Source organism: Tachypleus tridentatus, chromosome 6, assembly GCF_004210375.1.
Source record: "Tachypleus tridentatus isolate NWPU-2018 chromosome 6, ASM421037v1, whole genome shotgun sequence".
NCBI classification, from domain to species: Eukaryota; Metazoa; Arthropoda; class Merostomata; order Xiphosura; family Limulidae; genus Tachypleus; species Tachypleus tridentatus.
The window spans coordinates 154,071,944-154,093,437 of record NC_134830.1 but is presented as its reverse complement, the minus strand read 5'-3'; the positions used below and the strand labels follow the sequence as shown (position 1 = coordinate 154,093,437).

The following is a 21,494-nucleotide window of genomic DNA, read 5'->3' as shown; positions in this document are numbered from 1 at the left end:
TTTATCGTCATGGCAAAAGAATCTTGTTTATTGTTGGCAAAATGTGTGTAGATTCACCAGGTTTCTATTTGATTAATAGCGTTGGTTTTGAATATTGTTATTTCTTATTCAATCTAAAACTTAAAATCCATAATTATATTTTGAACAACTAATAGTGGATGTGAATTTCTAATCATTGAGTTTTGTATTAAACTTACATAATGGTGTTTAAAATTTCATGTTTATATTTGTGTTGTTAAACTGTTAATGGTTTTCTATGTTTTACTTGTTTTAATCATCCTGGTAACGTATTTTGATGCTAGGTGGCTGCTGCAGTATGTACTCTATGGCTCAGCATTAATCGGAGGTTCTTTCCTCCGATGGGCTGCAACGAACATAGCCCATTGCTTATGTAACAATACAATAAAAACAGCTGTTTGATGAATTTTCTAAATAATATATTTTTTTCCAAAGCGTAAACTCTATTTCTGCTGAGACTCGTATAAAAAAAATTACAGGTCGAAAAATAATGACAGAGGAAACAAACAGTACCAAGTGGCTCATCCGCAAGTCTTAAGACTTATGAAGTTTTTTAAAACTGTGGTAAGCTCATTGTGTATCCTATGCTAACTTTGCAAAAGCTCTGAACAAAGCTATATATAAGTATATTACTATTTTTAAATAAGTTGAATTTATAACTACGTACGAACTGCCCCTAGTGACACAGCAGGTATGTCGGACTTACAACTAAAATGGGTTTCTACACCGTTTGTGGACTATTGTGTACGCTTTGTGCTTGACTTCAAACAAACATACGAACTGGAGGAACTGCTTTGAAACGGTGCATCATAATTCTAAACTATGTGTTTCCCTCTCGTGGTGAATATATATAACTCGTTCTCTCTATACATTTATCATTCCGGCGTTTCAAGAAATATTCTATACAGGGGCTGATAATACATAAAAGAACAATGAAAAGGATTATTAAACAGTTTACTAAGAAAATCTCACTGTTTAAATCTAGTAATGGGCAATATCCCAGTGTCTGCACGCCAGAGCATTGTGGTTGGGGCTTTCAGATCAAATATGTTCGCTCTTTCAAACAAAGGACGTTTATAATTTGACAGCCAATTCCATGGCGATGAGTAATGTTGACTTGGCTCGAGTCTATCACTTCGAAATTTGGAACAGCTGGGTACAGATCGCCCTCTAGTAGCTTTATACGAAATTCACCAAATAAACAAATGAAATAAATCAAAAGTTAAATTTTTTCGTGATTTCTTCTGGTTTATTACTTTAACACTAAAAGAGTTGTGTCTTTTTTCTCATTAAGAAAATCCTTTGAAGGTAAGAACACACATACACACACAAAATAATTATACGACGACATCGAGTTGTTATAAACGACATTGATGTTGGAACAAAGAACACACTCCCTGGTAATTCAGCAGTGTTGGTGGACTTCGTGACGTATATGTCCGTTACACGTCAACGACGTTGATACCACGGAACACGGTAGGTCAGCAGTAATCTTGAGAGGTCCTATCATTAAAATTGAGGTTAGATAAGTACGGCGAGCACAGAACGGATAGCTTTTATGGACATTATCCATAAATAAAACCACAAAATTCCTGGTTTGATACTTTCTCTTTGCAATTACCACTTTTCATTGTTTTTACTGTGGCGACATAAGTTTCAGCGTAAATCTGAGTTTACAACTCTAAAAAATCATATTTCGATACCCAAATTAGGGAGAAGATGAATAGTTTGGACTAGCAATAAAACATTTTTTTTACTGTTTCGCAGTAATTAAAAAAAAAAACGTTTTCCGTCAATCAAGGTAAACTGAAGTAAAAATCTGGTAAACCATTTCTCGTCAGCTAAGTGACATCAGAAAGTTAGTTCTTTCTATGTCCACCAGTTGACGAAACTAGTAAACAGCGAGCTATATTTGACAGATGAACGAATGATACGATTCCAATGCCAAAAGTAATTATAACAAGAGGTTGCTGCATTCCGTTAATTCAATTCAATGTGGCCAATATTTATGTACATTACTACCTTCATTAGTGAAAAAATATTGTATTTATCTAAATGATAACTTGGTTTGAGTTTTGAGAAAAGCTTCAAGAGAGCCGACCTGAGCTACCCGCCCCTATTTCAAAAGTTACAGATTAGAGGAAAGGCAGTTAGTCAATACCACCCACCGCCAACTCTTGACCCACTCTTTTACCAACGAATAATAATATTTACCGTCACATTACAACGCCCCCTCGGCTGAAAGAACGAATGCACTCGGTGTGACGGGGATTTAGGCCCGCAGATTGGGAGTTGAGCGCCCTAACCGCTTGAGCATCTAATAAAGGAAGCCACTTTAAGAAGGCAATAACCACACAATACGAAAGCTGATGAAACACTTTATTTATTATTAGTATTTATTTATTATTACGATACACTGAAATGTATATTTTATCCCAGTTCAAGTTAGCAAGTCAAATCTTCAGCCTTGAGGTCTGGAACCCGTCTCCCAGCAAGATTGGGAGGTTCTCTGCACGTGACGACTCGTGCCATTCCACTAGCATCAATGACTTTTCTCTTTCCATTGAGGTATAATCCAGGATAGACGACAGACACATGTGAAGGGTAAACCTAAATGTAATAACGTTCTTTGGTTAATTGATCATATATTGTGGAATAAAATTTTCTAGAAGGAAATTCACTAGTTTGCATTCAGGAATTCACCAGAAATGTCATTATGGGGTTAGCAATTTAAAAATAAAATTCAAATATTAATTGTAAAGCTGCAAACTGGTTATCCGCGTTGTGCCAATTGCAGGGATTTAATCCCAAATTTTAGCGTATAAACAATCAATTTCTTCCAAGAACATACTCGCCTTTTCAAGTTCTGGGACGTGATTATGTGATGGTCAATCTCATTATTTTTGGTTAATAATAGCTTAAAGAGTTGGTGGTAGGTGGTGTTGACTAGCTTCCTTCCATGTGGTTTGTTCTTTTTTTATAAATTAGAGACGATAGGACAGTTGTTTAATAAGGAACTGTGTAACTTATATTTGTGGATTGATTTATTTCAACTTACTTTTGCTACTGTTGACATTTTCTGTCCTAGTATAAAGAAAAAAAATAGCTATATTAAGAAACCCTCTGTGTCAATGTTGTACAAACCCCTTTCTTGTTTGTTTGTTTGTTTTAGAATTAGGCACAAACCTACACAATGGGCTATCTGTGCTCAGCCCACCAAAGGTATCGAAACGTAACTAGTCCTTTTTCTCTGACGACATCCAAACATGCTTACCTTGATTTGTACCACAGCCCTGCTATTGTTTGTACAGTTATTTTTATGTGTTTGCTCTTAATTATTCTTCGTGTGGTCAAATTCTCGCGACACGCGGTTTCGAAACCACTGCTGTATCACTTTAGAATTGATAATTATATATCAATTGTTATGATATTTTAGCTCATGACAGATACATCAAGATTTATTTCTCTTTCTTTCTGCTGTTGTTTTTTTAAGAAAAAATACACTTACCAATCACACTTATTCTATCAACTGACATGAAGATTGAAGAAAATACGCCAACCAGTTACAACAATTCTATCAAGTCACGTGAACATTGGAGAAAAATACACCTACCAATTACAATAAGTCTATCAAGTCACGTGAACACTGGAGAAAAATACACCTACCAATTACAATAAGTCTATCTAGTGACGTGAAGACTGGTTTGAAAGTTTGTTCGGGTAGCACAGATATTTGATTGATGGAGATGTCGAGCGATTTCAGTTTGGGCATATCTGTAAACAGATCTTCCGGAAAAAACTTATCTGGTTTCGGCTGTTAAAAAAAGAAACAGAGACATTGGTTACATGAACAAATATTTATTTGTTTGTTTTATATTCACTGAGGTGACACCTACTTTTATTTTATTATTATGAGAAATTTAGTTTGTATCACGACATTAAACTATCATTAATTAAATAAATAACGTATTTTGTTGCCTGAAAGGTGGGTGTCCACATCAATACAAGGTTTAATTTATTTCGTCACTTGGTATTTTATTGGGTGAAGGACACTTGTTAAGATTCATCGTTGGAGGATCAATAAAAGACAATGAAGGCGGAGCTTAGTGTTATTCAAACAGTACTAAAACTGATAAAAACTTTACAAATCCTCAAAAGGTTCATATGGTTCAGAAACGACATCATCTGAATATCTTTAAAATTACTGAAATCTGCCATTAATATTAAAACACAAGCTATTGGATGATCTGTCATAAGACGAAGGGCGATTAGTATGTGAAAGGATGATGTTACTAGTATTAATGGTATTACACGTAAATGATATACTTACTTCAAATCTATATACTCTAGTTCTGGTGCTGGTCTTGGAAAGTTCGAACGCTTTATTTCTGTTAAGTAGTTTCTTTCAAAGTTGACGTTTACCAAAGATGAAAAGTGGCCCATAGGTATTTCAGCCACTGTTTTCAAACCAGCAATTGACACAACTAATGAATTCATGTTGGAGCCTGCAAACCCTCCATAAAACCTAGGACTTAACTCGTTAAATGTGGACACATTGGAAAAGAAAGTTGTGGACACGTCTGGTCCAAAATCCACAGCTGAGAAAACTGACCAGTCAAAACTACTTCCTAAATCAACCCATTGCATGGAAACAGAAGTTCGTTTTGACTGATAATCCATCGAAAGCTGATAAACCGGACGATAGTTCACCTAAGTATCCAAGTTTCATGTGTACTAAGTCCAAACTGAATTTTTCCACAGAACCAAACCCACCAAAGAAACGGTGTGGCAAAGAAGAAATTTCTCCAGAAATGATACTAAAGTAGATAATTGGACAGGACTGAAACTGTTGATACACGAGAAACGACGAGTTATTATCGAGACCTCTACATGAATAGAAACAAGTATCAACGTTTCTACTACAAGAACAGGGATAAATGTTTTCTGTAGGAGGACAGTCTGCCTTCACTGATACACCCAGCAACAACGTCACAATGGTCAGTAAAAGTGACCAATTCTTTGATTTTCCCGACATTCCTGTAAGATAAAAGTACTTAACGAATTATTTCTTTCATACAGTAACTTAAATATGTTTTACAGACAATTTTAAACAGAGAAATACAAGTTGTACAGATTACAACAGTATGAACAGAAGTAACACTATAACATTAACAAACAAGCACCTCACCTGAAAATATAAACTTATCCAATATAAATCAAAACGTTTCTGATGTCCAAACGAACTTGTTTTCTTTATGTTACTTGTTTTCGTGCTCTTTGTTTTATGAAGTTTTCGGTTTTTAAAGAAACTCAGGTAAACACTGATAACAGAACACGTGTTGATTCTCACTGTTATCTGTGTATCTTCAAACAGCTGGATGTGGATGTGATATCTGTTACCATGGTAAACTGAGCTGCTGAAGAAAAGATAAGTTATCATATAATTCACACTTTTTGTAGAAGTATTGAGATTGGAAGTGTACTGGTCTGGGCGAAACCACTACTAATATTTCTGAGGGATGTCCATCAACGTGTGTTTTTAGATTCAAAACTGGATGATATGTTAAACATGATACCAGAACTCAGTTGTATTAGTTATAGTTTTTAAGCAAATTGTGAAACAGTATTAAAAACTTTGTTGGAGTCTATGTGGAATAGTGTCCTCTATATTCGTTTGTTTGTTGTTAAAACTACACAAAGGTTAATCTGTATTGTGCTCACCACGGTTATCAAAACTTTGTTTTCAGTGTCATCCTTCCGGGGGAAGTGTTCTATATTTACAAATAAAATACGTCACACATCGACACAGGCTGGTAATGGCTGCAACTTTACCCTAGCTGTTTTAATATGTGTTGTTATTTTCATATGAAATTGTGAAATGAAAAAAAAATGGTTCAATGGATTTTTAATTTCTTTTGTTCCAAATCTTAAAAACAAATTAAAATTTAATTTAGTAAAATATGAGGTCAAGGTCACATCTAAGATGTGTGGTTCTAAAATTCGTGGTTCAATCTCTGTGGTGTGCCTAAACTATTAGCTTTGTGCTTAATAATAAATTGGCAAACAACAAGTTACAAGTATCGGTCAAATTGTATTCTCTTGAATAAGAAATTCAATGGGATTTGATCGAGTTGTTTAAAATTGTGAAAAGAATCGTTAATATTAATGTCTTATCTTTTGGCCCAGCATAACCAGGTTGTTAAGGCACTCTGCTCGTAATCTGAGGGTCTCGTTATAATGTGACAGCCATTCCTACTGTTCGTTGGTAAAGAATAGCCCAAAGTTGGCGGTGGATGGTGATGACTCGCTGCTTTCCCTCTAGCCTTACATTGCTAAACAAAGAACGGCTGGCCCAGATAGCTCTCGCATAGTTTTGCGAGAAATTCAAAAACAAACAAACCTCACTGAACTTTTTTTTTTAACAACCTAAATGGAATAAACTTTCTCCCGGAGAATTGATAAGTGTGATTTTCCAAAAGGTATCTCAAAACGTTAAAGTATTGACGTACGTGCTACGTGGAATTTTACCTGTTTTTTTGGTATTTGACAAAAGTTTGATTGTAATTTTGTCCCCTTGATAAAATGTCCAGATTTCGAAAGCACTCGGGTAAGAGTATTTTATAACTGATAGGTGTATGTTGTTGCTGCTTTCAGAAGGTGGTGCAAATAAAAATACTAGAAAATTATAGGCGGAACAAATATTAATCAAATAAAGGTCAAGAAATATTTAACAAAATAAACAAAGATAATACCCATCATGTTCTGGTGGTCAGGGCGCTTGACTCGTAATCTGAAGGTCGCGGGTTCGAATCTTCATTCCACCAAACGTGCTCGCCCTTTTAGCCGTGGTAGCGTTATAATGTGACGATCAATATTCGTTGGTAAAAGAGTAGCCCAAGAGTTGGCGGTGTGTGATGATGACTAGCGGCCTTCCCGATATAGTTTATCATTTCATAAGTTGAGATCACTCCTCAACTCTACACGAGGAAAGATGATGGGAACGATCCTGTGTACTGTCGATGTTTTCAGTCTCAACCTGCCTGGCTTGAAACCCACGTTATCCAAAACAGTGGGATCCAAAACAAAACATGAGCGTTCAAAGTGATTTTGACAAAGCTTTGCATGGTGTGAAGGAGTCTAGTTCTTCCTACTGACCATCCGCACCCACTGTCGCCACCCTGCCGGTTCCTTCTCCTTGCACGGAAACGAAAAGAACCTTTTGCCTGATGCCGAATCGTTTTACAAACATAAGCAACGCAGTAAACCATGTTATCATAAAACAAACATAAAGTAGCAATATCAAGACACAAAATAGTCTCACAAAGTATGTAATCCGAAAAAAGCACCGATAGATTTATATAAAACACCAGTACAAAATGGTCGGCGCGCATTGAAGCGTGTTTGACAACTATTACGTCATAGTTGTAAAACATCACGGAAACAACCGCGAACGACCGAGAGGAACTTGAGTTCGAGGGCCTGCATATTTTGTTTCATTTTTATTCAAACACTAAAGTGTTTAAAAATATAGCAACCACACAAGAACTATACCTAACCAAAGTACAGTTTCTAAGGCAATTATTAAATTTGTTGAAAATTCACCTTTAAATCGCAAAACATTGCAGTGAAGCTTTATAGCAAATGTAGGTGTTAAGATATAATATTAGTCTTTGGAATTCAGGAAGTGCAATATCTGGCAGTCATGATATGTTGTGACAGCGGGATATAATGACGTATATAGCAACGTATATATTACCAACACATCAAGTGATGGAAACATTGTTTGAGCCACGATAGAGTTTGTTTGGTTTAAGATTAAGCACAAAACAACACAATGAGTTGTCTGTACTTTCACGCCACGGGTATCGAAACCCAGATTTTAGCGTTCTAAGTCCTCAGACATACCGTTATGCCACTAGGGTCTCCAAAATAAGGTATCAATAGTTATTACTAGTCTTTATTTGTTGTTTTATATTCATGCAAAACCACTTTAAACTGTCCTTAATTTTACCCTTTCAGACTAGGGTAAAATGAACTAATAATATTATCCACTGTTAATTTTGGGCTAATCTAATCGATTGTAGCGAATTTATCTATTTACTTTATTACACGATTAAGATCCAAAATTTAGAGTGATATTTTTAATATTCTCTATGTTTCTGTCAGGGTGCAACCCTCACGTGCATCGTACGGTACTGTAATCATTAGGCTACCCTCGGTCCTATTATTTGTGTTTCAATATTTTTTATTTACACACCAGATAAGTATAAGTCTTTAAATACATACCTGCATAACGTAAAGTGTGCAACGAAAAGACTGATAACATGAACGCTGTCAAAATGTAACTTTATCAGCTGGACAGTTACCAGAAAGGGTAAAATAAAGGTCAAGGACGAAATTTAAAAATGGAGATAAAACTTTTCTAACGCAACACAGGCTAATACTGTGGTAAATTGATGTACAACACAGTGACGTAACACCTTGAAGACGTGACTTTTCCGGTTTACTAATTGAACACAAAATGTACAATTATTTACAAGATTACAACTAAGCTTTCAACAACACGAACGTACATTGTTCGTTATTGGAACTAAACATTATTTTCGTCCGCAGTGGGCTCGGCGTGACCAGGTGGTCAGGACACTCGACTCGTAATCTAATGATTGCGGGTTCGAATCGCCTGGACACTAAATTTGCTCGCCCTTTCAACCGTGGGGTCGTTATAATGTAACGATCAATCCCACTATTCGTTAGTAAAAGAGTAGACCAAGAGTTGAAGGTGGGTGGTGATGACTAGTTGTCTTTCCACTGAAAGGCTAGCGCAGATAGCCCTCCTGCAACTTCGCGCGAAATTCCAAACAAACAAACAAATCGTTAGAAATTCTATCACGAAAGCAGCTTTGCCATCATGTTGTCCAACAATGAAAAAGATGGCAGAAAAAATAAATTATGACGATTCTAAAACTCCGGTCAAAATTGCATTAAAGACTCTCAGTAATAGAAATAGTTCTAATAACTCAAAAATTAAAATACTTTTACATGATGCTAAGATCTTTAACCATCATGCCTATCAAATAAATTCCAAAAGCAATTTGAAATTGTCGGATATGTATTTCAAAAGTTTTCTTTTAATTTCGCGCAAAACTACACGAGGGCTATCTGCGCTAGCCGTCACTAATTTAGCAGTGTAAGACTACGGGGAAGATAGTTAGTCGTCACCACCCACCGCCAACTCTTAGGAAACTCTTTTACCAATGAATAGTGGGATTAACCTCACATTATAACGCTCCGACGGCTAAAAGAGCGACCATGTTTGGTGCGAGAAGGATTCGAACCCTCGACCCGCAAATTACGAGTCAAACGTTTTAACCCACCTGGCCATGCCGAACCGTTTAAAAAGTAACCTTGTTAGGGTAAACTCTTCGGTATTTATGACAAAGCTACTAAGGCCTAACACTGGGTCAAATTTTATATTTGTTGTGTGTTTTTGTATTACTAGCAAAGCAATTAAGTCTATCTCTTTTGCTTCCAATTTTGAACTATTGACCAGAGGAAGGACAAGCAGTCAACAGTACCCTACCACCCCATCCGAGTTAAGGGATAGACTGTCATTCTTATTACGTGCTTACCGCTTAAAGGGCAAGCAGTCAACAGTACCCTACCACCCCATCCGAGTTAAGGGATAGACTGTCATACTTATTACGTGCTTACCGCTTAAAGAGGGCAAGCAGCCAACAGTACCCTACCACTCCCATCCGAACTAAGGGATCGACTGTCACACTTATTACGTCTTACCGCTTAAAGAGGGCTAGCAGTCAACAGTACCATACCACTCCCATCCGAGCTAAGGGATCGACTGTCACACTTATTACGTGCTTACCGCTTAAAGGGCAAGCAGTCAACAGTATCCTGCCACTCCCATCCGAGCTAAGAGATTGACTGACACGTATTACGTGCTTACCGCTTAAAGTGCAGGAATTTTTGTTGCATCTCAAATATTCGAGCAACTCGTCTTCCGGGACTCTACCATAGGCCAGACCAACTTTTTTCTGGTTTTGTTTTGTGAAATTATAAAATAATAAATATTTTCAAAGTTAGAACATTTGTAACCGGATGTGTTGTTAATAAGATCCAGTTACTTATGGTGATAAACTGTGTACTTTGATATCACGTTATATTTACTTATGTTTCTCAAATGTACGATAACGATTTATTTGTTATCAAGGCTTGGTGGCTAGGGCATTCGACGTGCAATCTGAAGGTTGCGGGTTTGAAGCCCATCTCTGAACATGGTTGCTCTTTCAGTTGCGGGCAGTTATTATATGGTTGTCAATCCCACTCCTGGTTGGTAAACGATTAGCCCAATAGTTGATGTTAGATGGTTATGACCAGCTGTCTTCCCTCTCTTCTAGCTCTGATAGAGGTGCTTTGTGCCGAATTCAAAACAAATTAGTGAAGTCTCAAGTTTGGAGGTCTTGGATTTGTTGCCCGGAATTTTATATATATATGTGGTAGGGTGAGCCCTTTACCAGCATTAAGATTATTCTCTCTCTCCAGTAACGTTTAAACTTCGAAATCCTGAAAAGTTCCCATCTAAACACTTTATCATATGTTGGAATGATTTTGTGTGAGTTTATATAGTTTGGTGGTATAGTACCTCAAAGCTGTTATGTACATATGTGTACGTGTCTTATTTCAGCACTTGTTCACTCCACGTATCTCTCTGAGGATGTACAATGGATACATGAATACACAGTAAATTTACTCATTGTACTTAGCCTATTTGCTTCTGAAGTGACAAAATTCTACAATTTATTCGTGGCTTGAATATAAAATTAGGTTTAGTACAGTATTCTAATAATTTGCTTCAACCAGCTCTCTTGACCCAGGAATGATAAAGTTACATATTTCACATATTAATTATATCACAACTGATCTAACTTGTCTCATACCAATCTTATCGCTTCAGACTTAACTATTTTGACCATTAAAACATCTAATCTTATTCGCTGAAGATACAATTTCATAGCCACGAGTTGCATGTAAATATAAGGTTATCTGAACTTTTTCAGAAGGAATGGATGTTACTGACGTCACTAGTGTCTATTGTGAATATATTGTGTTACTAATATAATCGGGAAAATTGAAGATAGTGAAAGTTAAGGAATATCAGAAACTTTATTTATTTTGTTTTAAGGTCCGGCATGGCTAAACGTGTTAAAGTGTGCGATTCGTAATCTGAGGGTCGCGGGTTCGCATCCGCGTTCCACCAAACATTCTCGTCCTTTTAGCTGTGTGGGCGTTATAATGTGACGGTCAATCCTACTATTCGTTGGTAAAAGAGTAGCCCAAGAGTTGGCGGTGGGTGGTGATGACTAACTGTCTTCCCTCGAGTAGCTTTGTACGAAATTCAAAACAACCAATTTTGTTTTATTTTTGAATTTCGCGCCAAGCTACTGGAAAATATCTGTGCTAGCCGTCTCTAATTTAGCAATGTAAGACTAGAGAGGCAGCCAGTCTTCATCACACACCGCTAACGTTTGGGCTACTTTTACCAACGAATAGTGATCACATTATAACGCTACACAACTGAAAGAACGAGCACGTTTGGTGGGACAGAATGCTGAACCCGCGACCATCAGATTACCAGTCAAGCACCGGACCACCAGGCCATGATGGGCCTTAGCTTTGTTTATTTTGTTAAATATTTCTTGACAGATTTTTATTTGATTAATATTTGTTCCGCCTATAATTTTCTAGTATTTTTTATTTGCACCACCTTCTGAAAGCAGCAACAACATACACCTATCAGTTATAAAATACTCTTACCCGAGTGCTTTCAAAATCTGGACATATTTTCAACGGGACAAAGTTACAATCCTAAAATCTCAGGTTCGATTCCCATCAGAAACTTTATTTATTTTGTTTTGGCATGGCCAAGCGTGTCAAGGCGTGCGACTCATAATCTGAGGTTCGCGGATTCGCATTCTCGTCCACCAAACATCTCGCCCTTTTAGCCGTAGGGGCGTTATAATGACGGTCAATCCACTATTCGTTGGTAAAGAGTAGTCCAAGAGTTGGCGGAGGGTGGTGATGACTGGCTGCCTTCCCTCTAGTCTTACACTGCTAAATTGGGACGACTAGCACAGATAGCCCTCGAGTAGCTTTGTGCGAAATTCAAAACAAAACAAACAAACATTTTGTCAACGGGACAAAGTTACAATCCTAAAATCTCAGGTTGAATTCCCATCGGTCGACAGAATATAGATATTACATTTTGTGGTTTTACGCTACGAAGGTAACTTAAAGACCTGTATTAAAATGTGAATAATTACATTTTTCTCTACATTCGCAGACATAGCTCATCCTTAATATGATATTTTAAGTTTATGATCAAATACCACGTAGCACGTACGTCAATATTTTAACTTTCTAAGGTACCTTTTGGAAAATCACACTCACCAATTCTCCGGGAGAAAGTTTATTCCATTTAGGTTGTTAAAAAAAAAAAGTTCAGTGAGGTTTGTTTGTTTTTGAATTTCTCGCAAAACTATGCGAGAGCTATCTGGGCCAGCCGTTCTTTGTTTAGCAATGTAAGGCTAGAGGGAAAGCAGCGAGTCGTCACCATCCACCGCCAACTTTTGGGCTATTCTTTTACCAACGAATAGTAGGAATGGCTGTCATATTATAACGAAACCCTCAGATTACGAGCTGAGTGCCTCAACCACTCCGCCATACCAGGCCTGGTTCAGTAAGGAGATGGACAGTCTATATATATATATCATGATAACACATTGTTATATGATATTTATATATAAAATTAAGTTATCTGTAACATTTTTAAGAATAACCTGAACATAGTGTAAGCATTTATAAGAACATTGAATCAAACCTTAAATAACAGAAAATTTGAAAATCTTATCTTTAACGCGCCCCTACATTCAACGATAACTTCAAATTCTCAAACATAAGAACCAAATAATATTACTATTATAAAATCTGTGAAACCCTCTTTAATTGCAGTTAGGTGCTCGAATAAGGCTATAACACTTACTTGTAAAGACTGAATGTGGTAGCCTTGTTTTGTTCTTTTTTTGCCCCATTCTTTCATGCTAGAAGTAGAGAGAAGAATCGTATGCCATGTTTCTGGAGAGATGAAAGATGGCGGAACTTTGAGGATATGTTTATCATACTTTCTCTTCAACTCACTTAAAGTTACTGTCTCTACACCATCCAAATGCAGCCCATTCAAAGGTCAACCACCCCTTTAGAAAGATAAAACTGTCTTAGCTGAAGATGACTCCAACCCTGTCAAAATCCATATATCTGCCATACTTTACTCTGTGAAATGTTAAAAAGGTAAGGTCTGAATTTCCCCTAAAGCTACTCGAAAGCTATCTTCTCTAGCCGTCCCTAATTTAGTAGTGTAAGACTAGAGGGAAGGCAGCTAGTCATCACCACCCACCACTCTTGGGCTACTCTTTCACCAACGAATAGTGCGATTGACAGTTACATTATAACGCCCCACGGCTGAAAGGGCGAGCATGTTTGGTGTGACGAGGATTGGAACCCGCAACCTTCAGATTACGAGTCGAGTGCCTTAACCACCTGGCCATGCGGGGCCAAAAAATAAGACATCAATATTAACGATTCTTTTCACAATTTTAAACAACTCGATCAAACCCCATTGAATTTGTTATTCAAGAGAACACAATTTGACCGATACTTGTAACTTGTTGTTTGCCAATTTATTATTAAGCACAAAGCTAATAGTTTAGGCCTTCTATGTTATGCCCACCACAGAGATTGAACCACGAATTTTAGAACCTCACATCTTAGATATGACCTTGACCTCATATTTTACTAAATTAAATTTTAATTTGTTTTTAAGATCTGGAACAAAAGAAATTAAAAATCCATAAGACCAATTTTGATTCATTTCACCATTTCATACGAAAAAAACAACAACACATATTAAAACATCTAGGGTAAAGATGTAGCCATTACCAGCCTGTGTCGATGTGTGACGTATTATATTTCTAAATATAGAACACTTCCCCCGGAAGGATGACACTGAAAACAAAGTTTCGATAACCGTGGTGAGCACAACACAGATTAAACTTTATGTAGTTTTAACAACAAACAAACGGATATAGAGGACACTATTCCACATAGACTTCAACAAAGTTTTTAATATTGTTTCACAATTTGCTTAAAAACTATAACTAATAGAACTAAGTTCTAGTATCATGTTTAACATATCATCCAGTTTTGAATTTAAAAACACACGTTGATGGACATCCCTCAGAAATATTAGTAGTGGTTTCACCCAGACCAGTACACTTCCAATCTCAATACTTCTACGAAAAGTGTGAATTATATGATAATTTATCTTTTCTTCAGCAGCTCAGTTTACCATGGTAACAGATATCACATCCACATCCAGCTGTTTGAAGATACACAGATAACAGTGAGAATCAACACGTGTTCTGTTATCAGTGTTTACCTGAGTTTGTTTAAAAACCGAAAACTTGATAAAACAAAGAGCACGAAAACAAGTAACATAAAGAAAACAAGTTCGTTTGGACATCAGAAACGTTTTGATTTATATTGGATAAGTTTATATTTTCAGGTGAGGTGCTTGTTTGTTAATGTTATAGTGTTACTTCTGTTCATACTGTTATAATCTGTACAACTTGTATTTCTCTGTTTAAAATTCTCTGTAAAAATTACTGTATGAAAGAAATAATTCGTTAAGTACTTTTATCTTACAGGAATGTCGGGAAAATCAAAGGATTGGTCCCTTTTACTGACCATTGTGACGTTGTTGCTGGGTGTATCAGTGAAGGCGGACTGTCCTCCTACAGAAAACATTTATCCCTGTTCTTGTAGTAGAAACGTTGATACTTGTTTCTATTCATGTAGAGGTCTCGATAATAACTCGTCGTTTCTCGTGTATCAACAGTTTCAGTCCTGTCAAATTATCTACTTTAGTATTATTTCTGGAGAAATTTCTTCTTTGCCACACCGTTTCTTTGGTGGGTTTGGTTCTGTGGAAAAATTCGGTTTGGACTTAGTACACTTGAAACTTGGATATTTAGGTGAACCATCGTCCGGTTTATCAGCTTTCGATGGATTATCAGTCAAAAACGAACTTCTTGTTTCCATGCAATGGGTTGATTTAGGAAGTAGTTTTGACTGGTCAGTTTTTTGAGCTGTGAATTTTGGACCAGACGTGTCTACAACTTTCTCTTCCAATATGTCCGAATTTAACGAGTTAAGTCCTGGGTTTTATGGAGGGTTTTCACGTTCTAACATGAACTCACTAGTTGTTTCACTTGCTGGTCTGAAGACAGTGGCTGAAATACCTACGGGTCAGTTTTCGTCTTTGGTGAACGTCAACTTTGGAAGAAACTCCTTAAGAGAAATAAAACGTTCGAACTTTCCAAGACCAGCACCAGAACTAGAGAATATAGATTTGAAGTAAGTATATCATTTACGTTTTATATCGTTTCTGTTATCTATGACGTAAGTTATTTGTGTGCTAATGTTTTAGTTCACTTTGAATAGACAAAATATTACCAACTGGACTTTGTATTTCTATATGTTGATAATTAGTTTGAAAGTTGGATTTTGAATGAAACCAAACACGTACCAAAGACTTCTTTTACCACGAACAATATATATTGAGGCTTAACGTAAAAGGCTTAACGACCTTTTTATGCTTTCGAAACGCTGAGGTTGATAATAATTACTGTCCTGTTTTGATTAATTTTTGAGAATATTTTAACATGTCTTATTAGTTTATGTTTTAATTTGGAATTAAAATATTAATCATTTTTAACGCATATCTGTTCTTTTTTTTCTCAGCCGAAACGAAATAAGTTATCTTCCAGACGATCTGTTCACGAATATGTTTAAGCTCAAAAGACTGGATATTTCTATCAATCAGATATCTGTGTTAGCCGAAGAAACCTTCAAACCAATATTTACTTCGCTTGATAGACTTATTGTACTTAGTAAGTTAACAAATTAAAAGATATATATGCAAAAATTTAAAAAAACAAACTTCATTTGAATGTTACCTTTAATGTAGTTATAAAATTTAAACAACATATCAGAGGGTACTGAAACTTATTTATTAATTCCGAAAATATTCAGACTTATAGAGGGCGCTGTGATTCTTTGGTGATACATGTCTTTTCCTTCTTCAATTAACGCTTCGAAGCTGAACACAGAAATGTTATACTTGTGTTCTTGAATGATATTACTGTAATTCCTGTTATATAACACTAGCACATCTTGTCCGTTTTGTTAATTTTAAAACTTCAATTTATTATATAATTAAAATTTATCATAAGTTGTTCTCTGCATTATCACAATGGCTTTAAGAGTCTTTTCTAATCATAACTTTTTCTTTGTAGATTACAGAATTCCTCCTGACTAGTTCTTTAAATAACATTCAGTGTTTGCATAAGTTTAACATCGTGTGTTTTGGTTCTAAATACTTGAAAAATATCACTATTCGAATATTCTTTCTAGAAAAGGTTATAACATGATATTTTAACCATAAGTCCATCCATGGCTTCAATTTGCTCTCAAGTGGCCGGAAATCAGCCATATATGAAATATTTATGTGCTAATTTTGTCATTTGAGGCAACAAAGTATTCCACAAAATATCGCTCTTCTAAAGTGCACGAAGCTTTTTGTAAGTTATTTTTTAGGCATTTGTTGAAAAAATATTGAAGTGAAGTGAATCAAACAGCTATTGTTATTTTATAGTTTTATCACAAAAATACACGAGTAAGTGATAAAAATATTATTTTTTTAGGGTTATCGCTGACCTGTGACTGTCGTCTGGCTTGGATATTACCTTATTGGAGAGAAAAAGTCATAGATGCCAGTGGAATGGTCTGGCCTGTCACGTGTAAAGAACCTCCTAACCTTGCTGGGAGGCGAGTCCGTGACCTGCAAGTGCAAGACTTGACTTGTAAGGTTAAACTCTAAATTAAGTGGAATGAAATAATCATTGTATTGTGAAACAATAATAAATATCATGTAACTGGTTTCTTTGTTTGTTTCGAATTTCACGTAAAGCTACACGAGGACTCTCTGCTCCAGCTGTCCCTAATTTAGTAGTAGTAAATTAGAAGAAAGGCAATTAGTCAATACCATCCACCGCCAATTCTTGTGCTATACTTTTACCACTATAACGCCCCCAGAACTGAAAGTGTAAATATGTTCGGTTACGTGGATTCCAGCTCGTAATTCTCGGTCCATACTTAGTACGAAACGATAAAAGTATTGAGTATGTACTGCAGATGAGATATCCATGCTTTAACACCAGTCAGGACGAAACGGTCTATGCTAACGGCTGAATAAATTCCCAAGTCTTTCGGTCTTAAAATATATTTTGGTACTTAATATTGTCACCAGGTGGAATATGTATCTATTTAGAAAAAAAAAATTAAATTGTTTGACAAATAATGGCGGAGATTTACATTGAAGTTTTAGTCATTTATAAGGATAAGAAACCAGTTTTTTTATAACTCCATATAAACCATTGAAACACTAAAGCTTTCTTTTATTCAAAAAACATCACAAACAACTCCCAATATCAACCAAGCATGGAGCTAAGGAACCACCTCTGAACGTACAACTATGGTTTAAAAGTTTCGTAATAAAGATGTAAGTCTTGAAGATAAGGAGGTCAGAGGACGTCCTTCTGCTGTTGAAAATTATTAATTAACAGCATTAGTGGAAAGAAACCCTCGCCAAAATGTTTGAGAAGTGACACAAGAATTGTGTGTTCACATTTCGATAATTTCGAACCACCTCGAGCAAACTGACAAAGTGAGAAAGTTCTACAAGTGGGTTCTACACTAACTCAGTGATAATCAGAAAAAAATCGCCGTTTTAAACTGTGTTCTATGCTGATTTTGCGCAATAAAAATATCCCATTTCTTGAATGAATTGTAACCTGCGACGAAAAGTGGATCCTTTACAACAACAGAAAACAATTTGCACAATGTATCAACCGTGACGAAACTCCAAAACAATTCCCAAACCAACGTTTCATCAACAGAAGATTGTGATCACTGTATGATTGTCTGTGACCGGTATTATGTGTTACAGCTTGTTTAACCAGGACCAGAATAACACTGTGGAAGTTTACTCTCAAGAATTGGAGGTAATTCTTAGAAAGTTGAGTATAACAAATGTCAGCATTAGTCAATCGAAGAAAGAGGACCAATCTTATTTCATGATAACACTCGACCACACGTTGTTCAAATGACGCCCCAGAAGTTCAACAAATTGGGTTATTGTCTCATCCTCCTTACTCCCCAGACATGTCACCCACCGACTACCACTTTTTCAATTATTTGAACAACTTTTTACAGGACAAAATATTCAACAACAGAGCAGCAGCAGAGAATGGCTTTAAATAATTTTTAAGTTGTAGGTCTTCAAAGTTTTATCATCATGGCAAAAAGAATCTTGTTTTTTGTTGGCAAAAAGTGTGTAGATTCACCAGGTTTCTATTTGATTAATAGCGTTGATTTTGAATATTGTTATATCTTATTCAATCTAAAACTTAAAATCCGCCATTATTTTTTGAACAACCTAATAGTAGATGTGAACTTCTAATCATTGAGTTTTGTATTAAACTTACATAATGGTGTTTAGAAATTTCATGTTTATATTTGTGTTGTTAAACTGTTGTGGTTTTCTATGTTTTGCTTGTTTTTAATCATCCTGGTAACGTATTTTGATGTTAGGTGGCTTCTGCAGTATGTACTCGATGGCTCAGCATTAATCGAAGGTTCTTTCCCTCCGATGGGCGCAGCGAATATAGCCCATTATGCTTAACAATACAATAAAAACACAGCTGTTTGATGAAAATTTTCTAAATAATATATTTTTCCTTAAAGCGGGAACTCTATTTCTGACTGAGACTCGTATAAAAAAAATTACGGTCGAAAAATAATGACAGAGGAAACAGAAACAGTACCAAGTGGCTCATCCGCAAGTCTTAAGACTTATGACGTTTTTATATCTGTGGTAAGCTCATTGTGTATCCTATGCTAACTTTTGCAAAAGCTCTGAACAAAAGCTATATATAAGTATATTACTATTTTTAAATAAGCTGAATTTATAACTACGTACGAACTGCCCCCCTAGTGACACAGCAGTATGTCTCCGGACTTACAACAATAAAAAATGGGTTTCTATACCGTTTGTGGACAAAGCACATTGTGTACGCTTTGTGCTTGACTTCAAACAAACATACGAACTGGAGGAACTGCTTTGAAACGATGCATCATAATTCTAAACTATGTGTTTCCCTCTCGTGGTGAATATATATCACTCGTTCTCTGTACATTTATCATCACAACGTTTCAAGAAATATTCTATACGGGCTGATAATACATAAAAAGAACAATGAAAAGGATTATTAAACAGTTTATTAGGAACGTCTCACTGTTTAAATCTGTAGTAGACAATATCCCAGTGTCTGCACGGCAGAGCATTGTGTGGTTAGGGCTTTCGAATCAAATATGTTCGCTCTTTCAAACGAAAGGACGTTATAATTTTACAACCAATTTCATGGCGATGGGTAATGTTGACTTGGCTTGAGTCTATCACTTCGAAATTTGGAACAGCTGGTACAGATCGCCCTCTAGTAGCTTTATACGAAATTCACCAAATAAACAAATGAAATAAATCAAAAGTTAAATTTTTTCGTGATTTCTTCTGGTTTATTACTTTAACACTAAAGAGTTGTGTCTTTTTATTCACTAAGAAAATCATTTGAAGGTAAGAACACACATACACACACAAAATAATTATACGACGACATCGAGTTGTTATAAACGACATTGATGTTGGAACAAAGAAACACACTCCCTGGTAATTCAGCAGTGGAGGTGGACTTCGTGACGTATATGTCCGTTACACGTCAACGACGTTGATACTACGGAACACGTTTCCAGGTGGGTCAGCAGTAATCTTGAGAGGTCTTATCATTAAAATTGGAGGTTAGATAAGTACGGCGAACACAGAACGGATAGCTTTTTATGGACATTATCCATAAATAAAACCACAAAATACCTGGTTTGATACTATCTCTTTGCAATTACCACTTTTCATTGTTTTACTGTGGTGACTGTGGCGACATAAGTTTCAGCGTAAATCTGAGAGTTTACAACTCTAAAATCATATTTCGATACCCAAATTAGGGAGAAGATGAATAGTTTGGACTTACCAATAAAACATTTTGTTTTACTGTTTCGCAGTAATTAAAAAAAAACCAAAACGTTTTCCCGTCAATCAGGTAAACTGAAGTAAAAACCTGGTAAACCATTTCTCGTCAGCAAAGTGACATCAGAAAGTTAGTTCTTTCTATGTCCACCAGTTGCCGAAACTAGTAAACAGCGAGTTATATTTGACAGATGAACGAATGATACGATTCCAAAGCCAAAAGTAATCATAACGAGAGGTCGCTGCATTCACATTAATTCTATTCAATGTGGCCAATATTTATGTACATTACTACCTTCATTAGTGAAAAAATATTGTATTTATCTGAATGATAACTTGGTTTGAGTTTTGAGGAAAGCTACAAGAGGGCCGACCTGAGCTACCCGCCCCTATTTCAAAAGTGATAGATTAGAGCAGGGGTGTGCAACAGGCGGCCCGCGGGCCACAACCCGGCCCGCCAAGCCATTTAGTGTGGCCCTAGTTGTTGTAATCTAACCATGTGGCCTGATCTGTAATCCAACGCAAATGGAATATTTTTAAAAGCATCGATCCTACGGGATTCCCAGGCTTCGACTCGACAAACTTCTAAAATTATCTTTGCTTGAGAGGAGCAGGCCGAATTCGATTGGTCGGCCTCCTTAGGGCATGAATAGGTGACGTGCACTAGCACTATTGTCTACGACTCAACGTCATGTCCTGAACCTCGCCTTCGCCCACTGGCGACAATTTTCCCTAACCTCTGCTGTCCGTCATTCATTATTGGTGAAAATTTTATTACCTTTTACAGTTACTACAAGAGATTGAAGGTAAATTGATTATTATTTAGCATATTGTTGTGACTTTACTGAATTTATTAAAATTTTTGCTTTCAGATGCATCTGATTCTATGTACAGTGTGACCTCGTTATTCGCGGGGGTTACGTTCTTTACCCTCCCGCGAAAAGCGAAAAACCGCGAATATTGGATGCAGTTTTAAAACGTATATGTATGCGATTATATACTATATGAAATGCTTCCCAAACACTAATGATACTTATACTCATTGATGCAGTAATAATGTAGCAATATTGCATACTGTTATGTATTTCACTAAATTGTACCGTGCGTTACCGGGCTGTGCTTTGCCGTTTGCGTTGTTGGGGAAGCTGAGGCAGTCAGCCAATAGCAGTCAATCTTGTTTGGTGAAGACGACAATTGATAAAAACGGCTTGAT

At 36.3% G+C, this 21,494-nt stretch overlaps 2 protein-coding genes across 5 annotated transcripts in view; one reads left to right on the top strand and one right to left on the bottom strand.

Annotated features, from left to right (window-relative positions):
* Window positions 1-2,380: 2,380 nt before the first annotated feature.
* Window positions 2,381-21,494, bottom strand: part of LOC143254124 (uncharacterized) — a 95,376-nt gene continuing 76,262 nt past the window's right edge. Inside the window, exons 1-3 of one of the 4 annotated variants that reach the window (XR_013029960.1) lie at window positions 4,349-4,551; window positions 3,685-3,832; window positions 2,381-2,628 (exon numbers count right to left, since the gene is read on the bottom strand). Coding sequence is in view for 1 of the 4 variants with exons in the window: in XM_076508915.1 (XP_076365030.1) it covers window positions 2,561-2,628; window positions 3,685-3,832; window positions 5,207-5,458 (468 nt within the window). In the remaining 3 variants the exon portion in view is untranslated. Of the gene's footprint in view, window positions 2,629-3,684; window positions 3,833-4,348; window positions 4,552-4,690; window positions 5,056-5,206; window positions 6,295-21,494 lie in introns of those variants that run through there. The other 3 variants (XM_076508915.1, XR_013029962.1, XR_013029961.1) reach the window with 3 other exon arrangements.
* On the top strand, window positions 14,292-17,085 carry LOC143254122 (uncharacterized). The gene is made up of 4 exons (XM_076508914.1): window positions 14,292-14,650; window positions 14,793-15,501; window positions 15,889-16,037; window positions 16,851-17,085. Exons 2-4 carry the CDS (start codon window positions 15,278-15,280, stop codon window positions 17,024-17,026), a joined length of 549 nt encoding a protein of 182 aa, XP_076365029.1. The 5' UTR covers window positions 14,292-14,650; window positions 14,793-15,277; the 3' UTR covers window positions 17,027-17,085.